The 12105-nt window shown below is 45.3% G+C and overlaps 1 protein-coding gene across 4 annotated transcripts in view; it reads left to right on the forward strand.

Moving 5' to 3' along the window:
• The window catches only part of CUX1 (cut like homeobox 1), a 270436-nt gene that overhangs the window by 225945 nt on the left and 32386 nt on the right, over nt 1-12105 (forward strand). For 3 of the 4 annotated variants that reach the window (XM_082294436.1, XM_082294437.1, XM_082294438.1), the window contains 2 exons: nt 3249-3437; nt 8163-8427. The exons of the other annotated variant lie outside the window; for it this stretch is intronic. In XM_082294436.1, coding sequence (XP_082150562.1) covers nt 3249-3437; nt 8163-8427 — 454 coding nt within the window. The remainder of the gene's footprint in view (nt 1-3248; nt 3438-8162; nt 8428-12105) is intronic. 4 annotated transcript variants of the gene reach the window in all.

A 12105-nucleotide genomic window follows, 5' to 3' on the forward strand; every position in this document is an offset into this window, starting at 1 on the left:
AAGGGGGAAAAATATTGGGATGGGGGAGGTCCCAAGTTCTCATTTAACATAATCTGGGGGGGGGAAAGGGAAATGGCCCTGATCATTGCCATACCCTGAATGAGGCTGTGTTCCACTGAGCCCAGCAGAATTCCTTGCCTGTGCATTTGGCTTGGGCAGATGGTGGTTGCTTGTCCAGTGGAGATAACGTAGAGATAAAGCCCCAAATCATGGTAAGGGTTTGCAGGTCCAAGCCCCTGGTTTTTGGGCAAAATGCTATTGAGTGCTGTACCTGCTCTGGTGTTCCAGAGAGGTTTGAAAAAAAAAGTATTTTTGTTTACATTTGCTTTGATGCCATTTTTACTTAGTCTTTTTTATTTCCCATGATTTTTGTTTTCCTACAGTGTGGCTGACAAGCCTAAAAAGCAGCAGAAGAGCCAGGAAATGTGCCCCAAACTCTGCATTAGGTGTGGAACCAGTTTCAATGTCTCCTTTTGTGCCCTCAGTGTGCTAGTGCACCAGGTTTTCTGGTGCACAGGTTTCTCTGGTTTAGGCCACTGGGCCTTGTGAACCTGTCCTAGGCAACTGGTGGTGGCTGAGGTGTCCCAGTGTCACCAGCCAGTAAAGACCACGGTTGTACAAAACAGTTCAGACTGAGCTGGGCGGGTCTCTCCTCCCATCACCAGTCGGGGGAATGGCTTCAAAGTGGAACAGAGTAGGTTCAGATGGGATATTAGGAAGGAATTCTTCCCCGTGAGCATGGGGAGGTCCCAGCACAGGGTGCCCAGAGAAGCTGTGGCTGCCCCATCCCTGGAAGTGTCCAAGGCCAAATTGGATGGGGCTTGGAGCAACCTGGGATAGTGGAGGGTGTTCCTTTCACTAGGGGTTGGAACTGGGTGATCCTTAAGGTCCCTTCCAACCCCAACCATTCTCTGATGGTTCTGTGGCTTCAGCAGATGATGTTGGCAGTGTTCACATTGAGATGCTGCTGATGTTCTGAGCCCCAAATGTCTGAGTAACCTCAGTGATTCCCTGCTGGGCTACATGGAACTCACAGAGGGAAGCAGATGCACTCAGCTGTTTAAGGGTAGGGGATATTGGGAATCTTGTAGGAAGGGTCAGGACTATCCATGAAACCAACACAGTTTTGTCCATTAGGATCTACATCAGTGGGAACGAGCATGAAGGATGGGGAGAAGGTTTAGGAAACCTGTGCTTGAAAATATTCCCGTTATTGACAGTGCTCTGTTGGAGATGGAGCGTGATACACCTGCTACCTCCCAAGGATGATTTCTGACACCTTCCCCCTTAGCTTGGGAGTCTTTCAGGTGTTTTATCCTGTCCTGCCATATCCTGACATAAAATAAACAACACAAACATCTTTAGCTTTGTTCTTAACACCTAGAGAACATGATGTTACCTCCTTCCACGTTTGCATTTTTAATTTTTAGGCTGTAGTTCGAGGTTCATTTCCTTCAGCAGCACTGCCAGCACTGCTCATTCCCAATCCTTACGCAAATCTGTGCCCATATTCCTGTTCATGTGGCATCACAATAAGAGATTGTTAAAGTAGCTGTGTTATCTTGCTAGTAGCTGGCAGGTTTACAGGGAAATGGATGAGGCCTTGCTGATGTTTTTAAATACAAACAGGGAGCAGGTTACCCCAGCAATACATGTGATGAAGACATAAAGATAAAATTGCCCCTGAATTACCTTTTTTGTCTGATTTTCCTGATATTGAGGGTAGTAGAAAATCACTTATTACTCAGGAACTTAAGTGAATTCTGAATGTAGGTTTCTGTTGAGTCTGTAAGAACTGTTTCCAGGGTTAGCTTCAGAGCTTATTAGCAGAGTGTCAAGCCCTGTCCGCCTTTCCCCTCTGCGCCTCTCATTATCTCAGCTGCTTCCTCTGAAAGCTTTGCAGACTCACCTGCCCCATACCTCTGAGTGGGATGTTCTGCAGCTTCTGACTGGTCCCATATTTCCTCCTCCCCATACAGGCAAAAAAAAACTCACCAGGGCAAAAGCCTTGGGATGTTTTTAAAGAGAAGGAGGAGGGGAATCTTGGAGTTAAGCGCAGGGGGTGGGTCTATAGAGCAGATATTTTCCATGAGCTGTTTGTGTCAGGATCAGGGAAGGCTTTGAAAGCAAGAGCTAGTGGTGCTTTTGCAGGTGTGGGCTTGTCCTGCAGAGCTGTGGGGTCAGAAGCCCCCACTCACCCCCATTGTCCCTTAGGGATCCGTTGGTTAGCACTGGCTACGAGTGCTGAGACGTGAAGGGAGAATGTTTTGTGTGTTAGTGAGGACACTCAAAAGCTGCAAATCAGACACAAGACCCTGAGGCCTAAATTTGGGGGTTACAGAAAGATCTTTTGGGTTACCTTGAAATCCCATGATAGCAGCACTTGTATCTTAAATCCTGATGACTCAGATGACTCCAGGCTCTCTCCTGTACCAGAAGCTGGTATCAAGGCAGTTCAGCTGAGGAAAAACACTGAAGTGAAGAGGGTTAGAAAACAGCTGTGTGGTCGGGTTTGAGCTGCACAGGCATTTTCCCCAGTCCTTGATACGTTAGACCTGTCCCATATAAAATCATTGTCAGCACACGTGAACACTGTGCACTATAAAGCATTTGCAGATTTTACCCTGCCAGATGACAGCATTTTGTAAGAGAACTAAAATTAAGTATTTTTAACTAGCTATAGTGTAGAGATTATAAAAAAAAAAGAAGTTGTATTACAAATTCTGATTATTTCTAGCGGGTAAGACACAGTTAGATCTCCACAGATAGCCCAGAAATTCCATACATGTTTCTATCAGGGCATTTATATGGCCAGTGCTGAAGGGGGAGGTTGCATTGCTCTTGGTTCACTGATTGCTGGAATGTTTGGATTGCCCTGTTGGAGCAAAGCTGTGGTACTGCCCTCCTGCATAAGAGCTAAGTAGCCTCCCTACTCTCCCTAGTTGCCTGCTTAGAGAGAAGTTCAGTTTATTTTTCCTCTCCTAATTTTATTTTCCGCACACTGTTTCACTGTAAGGTCCCGCTCCCCAAACGTGTCGAGCTCCCCTCTTTATCCCAGGCAGATCCTGAGGATTAAACTAAAGCTCAATATTTACCCTTCTAGTGGGGGGCAGAACATTTATTCTCCTTAATGTTTCTTCTGGGTTTTGAAGCAGTTCTGAAGTAAGAATAATTGAGGAATGATCTCGTGTTCTTTTCCGTGAGCGTCTCGGCTGAGCGAATTCATGCGGTTCTCAATTTCGCATTAGGTCAGCGTTTGTTCGGGGAGACAATCCTAGGGCTGACACAAGGCTCTGTCTCAGACCTGCTGGCTCGCCCCAAGCCCTGGCACAAGCTGAGTCTGAAGGGAAGGGAACCCTTTGTCCGCATGCAGCTGTGGCTCAACGATCCCAACAACGTGGAGAAGCTGATGGATATGAAGCGCATGGAGAAAAAAGGTAACTGGTAGCAGAGTGCTGACTCACGCCTTCCGCTCTTCCCAACATCAGCCTGGCTTTTATAACCCTCCATAAATAGTGGAGAGGCAGCATTGATCCAGTGGTATGAGGGTTATGCAAAAGGACTTCATGACAGCTTTTTTGGAGCTTTTATTCGATGCTTGCTCGAGCAGATACATCTCAAAATAAAAAGAAAACAAACACACAACAAAAAGCCAAACCCTAAATATTCACCAGCTGCTGGGGAGTCATTGCTGTTTTCTCCTATAGATTAATTGCTGAGGCCCTGGTGTATCACTGATAACTTGCCTTACCAAATGAAAAATGTGAGTTTGGGAGCTGGCTTTGGGTTATTAGTTAATAGTGCTGCAGCTGGTCACAGATGTTGGGCTGGAAGAACTGTGCATTGGTTCCTGGGAGAGCTCCTTGCCAGTCCTGCACTGATGGTTGCTGGGAGGAGAGAAAAATGCAGCCTTTATAAAAGGGTATTGGAGAATAATGATATTTGTAGCCTTTATAGGGAGGGAGAAGGTGATTGTGTTAATACCATAAAATTTGTGTGTTATGCTCACATCAAACAGAGTCACGGGGATGGACCTGTGAGTGATCTGAGTTGTTATTGGGTATCTTAGTAGGGAGTACATCCTGCAAATTTATCCAAATCTCTCCATTTTAAATTCATCACTAAAACCCTGTGGTTATTCAGAGCCCTTTTTTTAATATGTTCGTGTGATTTTACAAGAGAGACTCGTGGGCTGCCATTATCAGCAGTTAACTAATTAATGATATATACATCTCTGGAGCTACCCCTTAATGATATTAGCACAGACATCATTAATCGTGTACACTGAAAGCTCTGCTGTTGACTGATGTTCTGAAAGCATTTACACATTTGATCAAGAACTTGGTGATTATATTTAAAATTGCAGTGAGGGAGCTTCTGGGAAAATTATAGTCTTGCAGGCTTTTAAGAAGAAATTCAAACCCTTGTCACAGTAACCAGTATAATATAAAGCAGTGTAGTATCTTAGCACAACTTGTGTATGATCTTCCATGGGGAGTAAAATCCACTTGGGTTTCCCTCTTACAACTGTAAACCAAAGGGAATCATGAGGGGTTTTGCTGTATTAGAAACATGGCAGAAATAAAATTGTCAACTAGCTGGATTTTTATAGCCTCACAGAGAATATTGCCCATAATGCAGGAAAATAAAATAAAAATAATTTAAAAGTAGTACTGACAATATCCTTTCTAAACTATTTTCTAAACTGGATTGTTATCAACTAGTGAGCGATACATATGGTCTGTAGATGGCACCTGAATAGAGATAAGGCCATAAATCATTGAGACTCTGCACTGAGCTCCTGAACTGTGCAAGTGCTGTCCTCAGAGCAGAGCAGTCTAAAGTGAATTCAACCCTGTATTTTCTGCAGAATCCTTTCATGCAGGTAAGGATCCTGTGATTTAACCTTTTAAATTGCTCCAGAGCCACATTAAGAATTTAACTTTCCCTTCAGCTAATGTCAGTTAAAGAACAATGTGACTGGGTCTGCTTCCAGTGAAACATTATTATCAATTATTTCTCTGCCACATTTTATTAAGGGAGTAAATTAATAATTATGATAAAGGTGAGCTGCATATCTCCTTTTTTTTCCTGTTCTGTCGGTGTGAAGTTTGTGCTATAAATGTCCATTTTAAGAGGTTCTGAAAATTTGAAGTGTACATTAACCAACCTCTTTGGAGGGAGCTGGGGGTTCATGCTCACCGGGCTGAGACATTCTGCACACCTTTCCTGCCTTGGAAGGGTTCATTCCTCTCATAACTTCCAGGGTGTTGGGCTGCTGGAGCATCACACTCCTCACAGAACAGCACTGCTGTCAGTAGAAAATTGAATTCCCTTTATTTCCCCATTATTTCACTTTTTAATAATCTTGTTCAATACCACATAAGATAAAAATTATATTAAAAGGGGCTCTCTTTTATCTCAGTGGGCAGCTGTGCAATGCTGTCTGTGGCATCTGTAGCTGGGCACATGCTGGGGAGTCTTCCCAGTTGGACATGCAGATGCTGGGGGGGAAAGGTGTAACTCAGTCAGTCTCAGACCCAGATCCAGACCTTTGCCCAGAGTACATCTGAGTTTCCTTTTTCTTCATATGTCTCCTGAGAAGTGGAGACTGGTCACAGACAAAAATCAAACTTCTCCAAAAATAAAGTGTGTTTGCAACTTGGATTCCAGTTTGAGCCTTGCTGTCACTGCAAATGTGCTGAATGATCTCCTTATGTTGTCTACACGCAGCACATATGTTTAAAAATAAAAATTAAAATGGAAAAAGCTTTTAAAAATGTCATCTAACTTTCCAGAGACCAGCATTAAAGCCTGAAGTCTGAGTCCTAGTTCTGCCTTTGGCCCAGTGGAAATTCATCCTGATAATAGATTATCCTCCAGAAAACAATTGCTCTGACAGAACAGTGGGACATCCTCCTCTTTATTTGTATTTTAATGAAATAATGTGCTTTTATATAATTTGTTCCGTTCACATGAGAGCAACCCAGCTCAGCCAGTGCACCTTTTGTGATCCCAGTGTGAGGTTACAGGCACAGAGGAAGGAATGACATTTTTCCCAAGCTCTCACAGCTCCGGGCTGTCCTTTGCTGTTGAAGACAGGAGCTCTGCCCTGCCAGAAATCCCATCCTTTGGAGAGCAGACAAAGGGAGATCTGGCCCATCCTGATCATCCCTGGGTGTCTCATGCTGACTCAATCATCTGACCAAATTCCAGAAACTCCAGTTAGAGGCGGTCTGAGCACCTTTCACATCTTCCATGCCAGGTTCTGTTTTGTCTCTTGGCCTCCTTGAAGCTGCTGCCCATTGCTGAGGTGATGGATGTTGTCCTCCAGCCTCTTGGTTCTGCTGTACAAGGAAACAAGGCAGCCTTGTCTGTAGTTTGCATGTCAATGCAAGTTGGAAATAACACCCAGGAAGGAGTTTTGAGATTAAAGACTTTACAGAAATATGAGATTATCTTTCTGGAATGATTAATTCCATGGTTGAAGGTTGTAACAGTTCCTTGAAGGCTACAAAAATAAGGCCAATGGGTCACCATGAAATAATGCAGATTTTTTGCAGTTTTACCTCTGGTTGGAACAACTTAAATAGGTGGATTTTTAAAGGAAAATTATTTTTTAAAAAAACCTTTGTTTTTTATGGTTATTTCAAACGTGTGCGGGGCTGTATCACATCAGAGTGATGGATCACAAGCAGCTCACATTGTGTTCCATATCAGTGATCTTACACAGTAGGCAATCCACAGGTAATCTGTCATGTTCAGGAAAAACAAAATGTGGGCCATGCAGATACCCCCAAAGGTTACAGAGTGTGTTCAGAATTCACTTCCATGATAGTAAAGCCACAGTGCCAAAGGTCCCACAGGAGGCACCATGGAGAGGGCAGGGTGCTGGAACCCACTGGAGCCAGAAAACCTGGCCAGTCCTGGAGGGAGCCCTGCCAGGAGACGTTGGCTGGGCTTTGAACACTGCAGTTTATTTGATTGCAGTGAATTTTTATTCTTTGTGCAACCTCAGCCTGAAGGCAGAGCTGTGGGGACAGAAAAATTGAATTTTTGAAGAACTTGGTTGCTGACCAGTGTGACTGGCCCCACATTGGTCCCTGGCACCAGCCAGAGCTCCTGGCTCCTGGAGATTTAATGCCTCCTGGATTGATGTCAGGCTGGTGTAATCTGGAACTTAATAGCCGAGGTTATCAAATTGCAGCTCTTGAATATATAAACTCTTAAATATCTAGAAGGTATTTAACAGGCCATTAAATATTTATTGACAAGATTCATCTGTATTTGCTGTTTTCAGCCCTCTCATTAGCAATGCTTGTGCGTGATACTGCCAGGTGCAGTAAATCCCACCTCTCCATGCCCGGTGTAAATCAATCAAGTCAGTGACAGCCTTTGCTGGGTCTCCTTCCTTGCGGAATTCGCCAGGATAATTCACTCCCAGTCAGGGAGGAAGGTCAGTGGCAGGATCACAGGCTCCTGCCATCAGCCTCACCGAGCCCATCAGCGCAGGGAGAGCTTTCTTAAAAGTGTCTGTTTTGGAAGGAGCTTTGTGTAGGGGAGGAGGGTGCTGGGGGCTGGTTTTCTTTCATAACCTGTCACGGCCACAGCAAAGAGCTGTAGGGAAAGGCAGCAAACACCTGATGGGTTGTTCAGCCCATCGCTGGGATCTCTGGGCTCCAGGCGCCATCGTGTGTTGGAGATGGCTTGGGAATGCTGCAGCTCCACTTCCACAGGCATATTTTCCTTAGTGTCAGAGAGATCTCCGTGTACACCTGAAGTGTTTTAACCACCAAACGCCTTTCAGTCAAAATGAAGCACAACTGTCCCAATCAGGGCCTTATGTGGGAGTTCACTCCTCCTGAAGGGGTGAATCCGAAATGAGTCGTGTGAACTGAACCCTGTCATTTGTGTCCCACGTTCACTGTAAAGGCAGAAAACTCTGGCAGGTTTCCAGCTGATTTACCCTCTTTTCTTCTCTTTCTGCCTCTTGCATCCTCCCTGCATTTGGTCTCTGGTGGTGCCCCATCCTTCCTATCCCCTCCCAGCAGCCCATCCCTGCATCTCCCACCTGCCATCTCCGTGTCTATCCCTCAGCTCGTGCATCCATTGATTTTGCATTTGTATTCAGCCGGGGCTGATCCAATGTGCTTCTTTTCCAGCCTACATGAAACGGCGGCACAGCTCCGTCAGCGACAGCCAGTCCTGTGAGTCCTCATCCACTGGCATCGACTACAGCCAGGGCGCCAGCCCCCAGCCCCAGCACCAGCTCAAGAAGCCCCGGGTGGTGCTGGCACCGGAGGAGAAAGAAGCTCTCAAACGAGCCTACCAGCAAAAGCCATACCCATCACCAAAAACCATTGAGGAACTCGCCACGCAGCTCAACTTGAAAACCAGCACCGTGATCAACTGGTTCCACAATTACAGGTGCGTGGCCTCCCGGGAGCCCTGCCCCTGAGGGGTGTGTTGGCTTGGCTTTGGCAGGGTGCAGCTCTGCCTCAGCAGACTGTGTCGGGTGGTTGTACAAAACGCACAGCTTTGACAGCAGGGAGGTTCTCACTAACACAGTGCTAATGCTCCAGACTAATTTTAAGTCATCCCTGAGGAGCTGCAATATTCACATATTGATGTAAGTAGTGCTTTTAAACAGAAAGTCTGGCTGTTGGGGTGGGCGTGGATGTCGAGATGTCCACTGATGAATATTTATAAACCTGCTGCAGCAAGCCAGGCTGCTCTGTCTGACTCACATGTGCACACACACAGACACGTGGCGGGGTGTGTGGTGGGTGTTGTCCCTGGGTCACTGGGTGGGGGGTACTTAGAAATGTCCTTTACTGGATGGTATCAGAATTGCCCTGCTTTCATTGTGTCATTTTCCTGCATCAGAACAAAAAGAGGATTTTCTTTTAGGCCTTGAGTCACCAAGCTCTGAAAATAGGCACAGTGTTTGTGTTGTGTTTCTGGGAAGCTTTGTGGAGTTCTGAAGGACAGAGAACCAATAACCCTGAAGTCAGATGTGGCCACAGAGAGGGACTTCTTACAAGGGCATGGAGTGCCAAGACAAGGGGGGACAGCTTTAAACAGACAGAGGGCAGGGTTAGATGGGATATTAGGAAGAAATTCTTCCCTGTGGGGGTGGTGAGGCCCTGGCGCAGGGTGCCCAGAGAAGTTTGGCTGCCCCGTCCCTGGAAGTGTCCAAGGCCAGGTTGGACAGGGCTTGGAGCAACCTGGGATAGTAGGAGGTGTCCCTGCCCATGGCAGGGGGTGGAACCAGATGAGCTTTAAGGTCCCTTCCAAACCATTTCATAATTCTGTGATTTATTTCGTTGTTATGGTTAAATCATCGAGTCCCACTGAAATAAGATGTTGGTCTGTTCAGTTCCTTTTTCATTTGAGGAGGTACCTTCTCCACATTTGAACCCCTGAAGCAGGTTTTGGCCTAGAGACAGCGATAAAAAGAGACAAGGCTGGAAGAGCAAATAAGAATTATAAGGATTTGAATAAACATATTATCAACTGTGCTTGGGATTGGGAATCCTAATTAATGCGGCAGACTTTTCTCCAAGAAATTTGTGCTAATGAATATTGAACAGGTACAGTTAAGCTACCAGATTTAATACTATTCTGCTCCTTCACTCAGAGCCAGTAATGTTCCTAATTAGTCCAGATTGCTAAACTTGTTTGTTTTTAAAAACTGCTAACATTTAAAGGGTAGTTTTTCACTTTGGCCCTTCTCAGCTTTTACCAGGGAAGTTGCTGAAGCAAAAGCAGCAGAGTTTAATGAACTGTCTCAGAAATACTGTGCACAATAGTTAAATAATGTTTATAGTAAACAATACAAAATTTTAAAAAAAACCCCTAGTAATCATATTTACACTGAATTTCACTGCCTTGAATTCAGTACAGATGCAGCCTCTTTCCACCGCTCAGAGTTCTCCAAACGCAGGCCTCTTCCAATTCCCACTTCCAGGCAATTATACACAAGTTGGAGGGATGCCTATGAAAATATGTTCCCTTCGGCCTGACAGCAAAATGTGCTGTTCTCACTTGGGCAGACGAGCGCGGGAGCGCTGGTGGCAGGTGTCACCTCCCTCATTAGCACGAGATCTCTGCCTGGGCGTGCGGCGAGAAGGCGCCGCAGACCCGCGGGCATCGGCGGGTTCAGCCCCACCTTCCCGAGGAGTAGGTGCTGACAGCTGGACACAAAATAAAACCCGACAAACTGGGGGCTGGGGGCTGGGGGTAGCACAAGGCTGAGCATTGAGTGATCTGGGCCTGCTCCCAGATGTGCTGCTGGGACTCCAGGGCTTTCAAAAGCTGTTTCAAGCCTGTTTGGAGCCCTGTGTGCTCTGAGCACTGAAAAATCAAAACACAAACCTGGTTTTTTTCCCCTTGACAATAACTTTCTTAGCTGTCATGCATGAATTTCTCTTGAATCATTTGTAGGATGTTGCAGAAGAGGGACAGGTTCCATGTTATGTGAGGGGAAGAGGGTCTGACTGTTCTGCAGCTCATATGTTACAAGAAATGGGTGGTCTTTCTGTCTTCTCCAGACCACACTTAACTTTATTTATCTCTTTTAGACTCTCCCTCAGCCATTTCTTGTCCAAACTGAGGAGTTTTTATACAGAAGCAGTTCCACTCTCAGACCATCTGCTTGTGCTTTAATACTAATTTTTCCTTAAAGTAGCTTCAGATAAAGGAGGGCACAGATTTGGACAAGTTTGTCTTGCTGTCTCTTGGGAATTGTGTTGCAGTGATGTTTTTCCTTTTGAATTCAGCCCAAATCTCACTTTCCAAAGGTGGTTGCTGCAGCAGGATCTACCTTTATATCCACCAGATGGAAAGTCAGCATTAGCATTTCTTTCCTGCAGCAAAAAGAAATGCTGAAAAAAATATCATCAGCAGGCAAAGAAATAATTCACTTCAGAATATAAATGGGTATAAAGGATTCTGACATGTCTGCAAACTTCTCCAAGTCTATGGCTTTGCATTCATACCAGTCCCAGGGCTCTCAGAATATACAATAAATACCCCTTGCTGTGCACTGGTGAAGCACATACAGGACACATCACAGTTTGAGGCTCTGATGTCTAAAGAATGGTACAAAATAGCAGGAGGCAGGAATTTCTATCCCACATCTCCTGTGGAAACTGACACTTAAACTCAGTAAGGCCACAGAGATGATACTACAAATGTATCAGGAATGAAACCAGACTTTCTGGAATTGTAATCCAGCACTCTTGGACCCTGAATTCTGAGTGTGTTTTTCAGTGAACTCCATGTTGTGCTGCTCTTGGTGTTGCGGGAAGGCTTGTCCAGGGAGCTGCAGCAAACACCCAAGAGATCTCTGATGTTCTGAGTTCCACTGGTGAAAGCCAACAGGGCGTGTAGATGTCAAGGCCAACACCTTCCCCAGCTGGAATGCTCTCTGGAATTCTCTAGCTGCTGTCACCAGTTCTTCTTTACCATAAGGATTTAATTACTGTGTTAATCGGGAGCCCGACCACATTCCAGAAGCAATATACTGGGTGTGAATTCCAGGGATTTCCACAGACGTGGGTTTGCTCTGGTCAGATTCTCAGCAAGGATGTCATTGTTCAGTACCTGCTAGAGCTGAGGTATGCAGACACAGAGCTCTTAGCAGCCTCCTCTCCTGACCAGGGGAGTGTTACAGAAGCACCATGTTCTGGATCAATGTCCATGCAGGGAGATTTTAGGCAAAAATAGAGCCTGATAATCAATGTTGCAGGATTCGTGCAGATCATGGTAAGAGAAAATTAATGTTAGCACCTGTTAGGTGAATAATATTCTCCTAGGGAAAATTACAGACCCCCTAAATCCTTCAAAAGTGTGGAGTCAGCGAGTACTGCTGAAATACTCTGTTGCATTTCAAGTAAGTCAATAAGATCATTAGCTTCAAAAGCAGTATTCAGGTGGTGTTCTGCATTTAGCCAAATGTTTTTCCATTGTGTGCTGTCTTCCATAGCAGAGTTAAGGAAAAATAGAAAATCCTTACAGCCATCAGCACTGGGGCTGCGTTTCATTGTGGTCTGCAGGCCCCTTGGCAGTTCCCTGTGGCTGAAACCAAGAGTTTTTTATCTT

This window comes from Coloeus monedula (genome assembly GCF_965178545.1).
Source record: "Coloeus monedula genome assembly, chromosome: 20".
Lineage (NCBI taxonomy): Eukaryota > Metazoa > Chordata > Aves > Passeriformes > Corvidae > Coloeus > Coloeus monedula.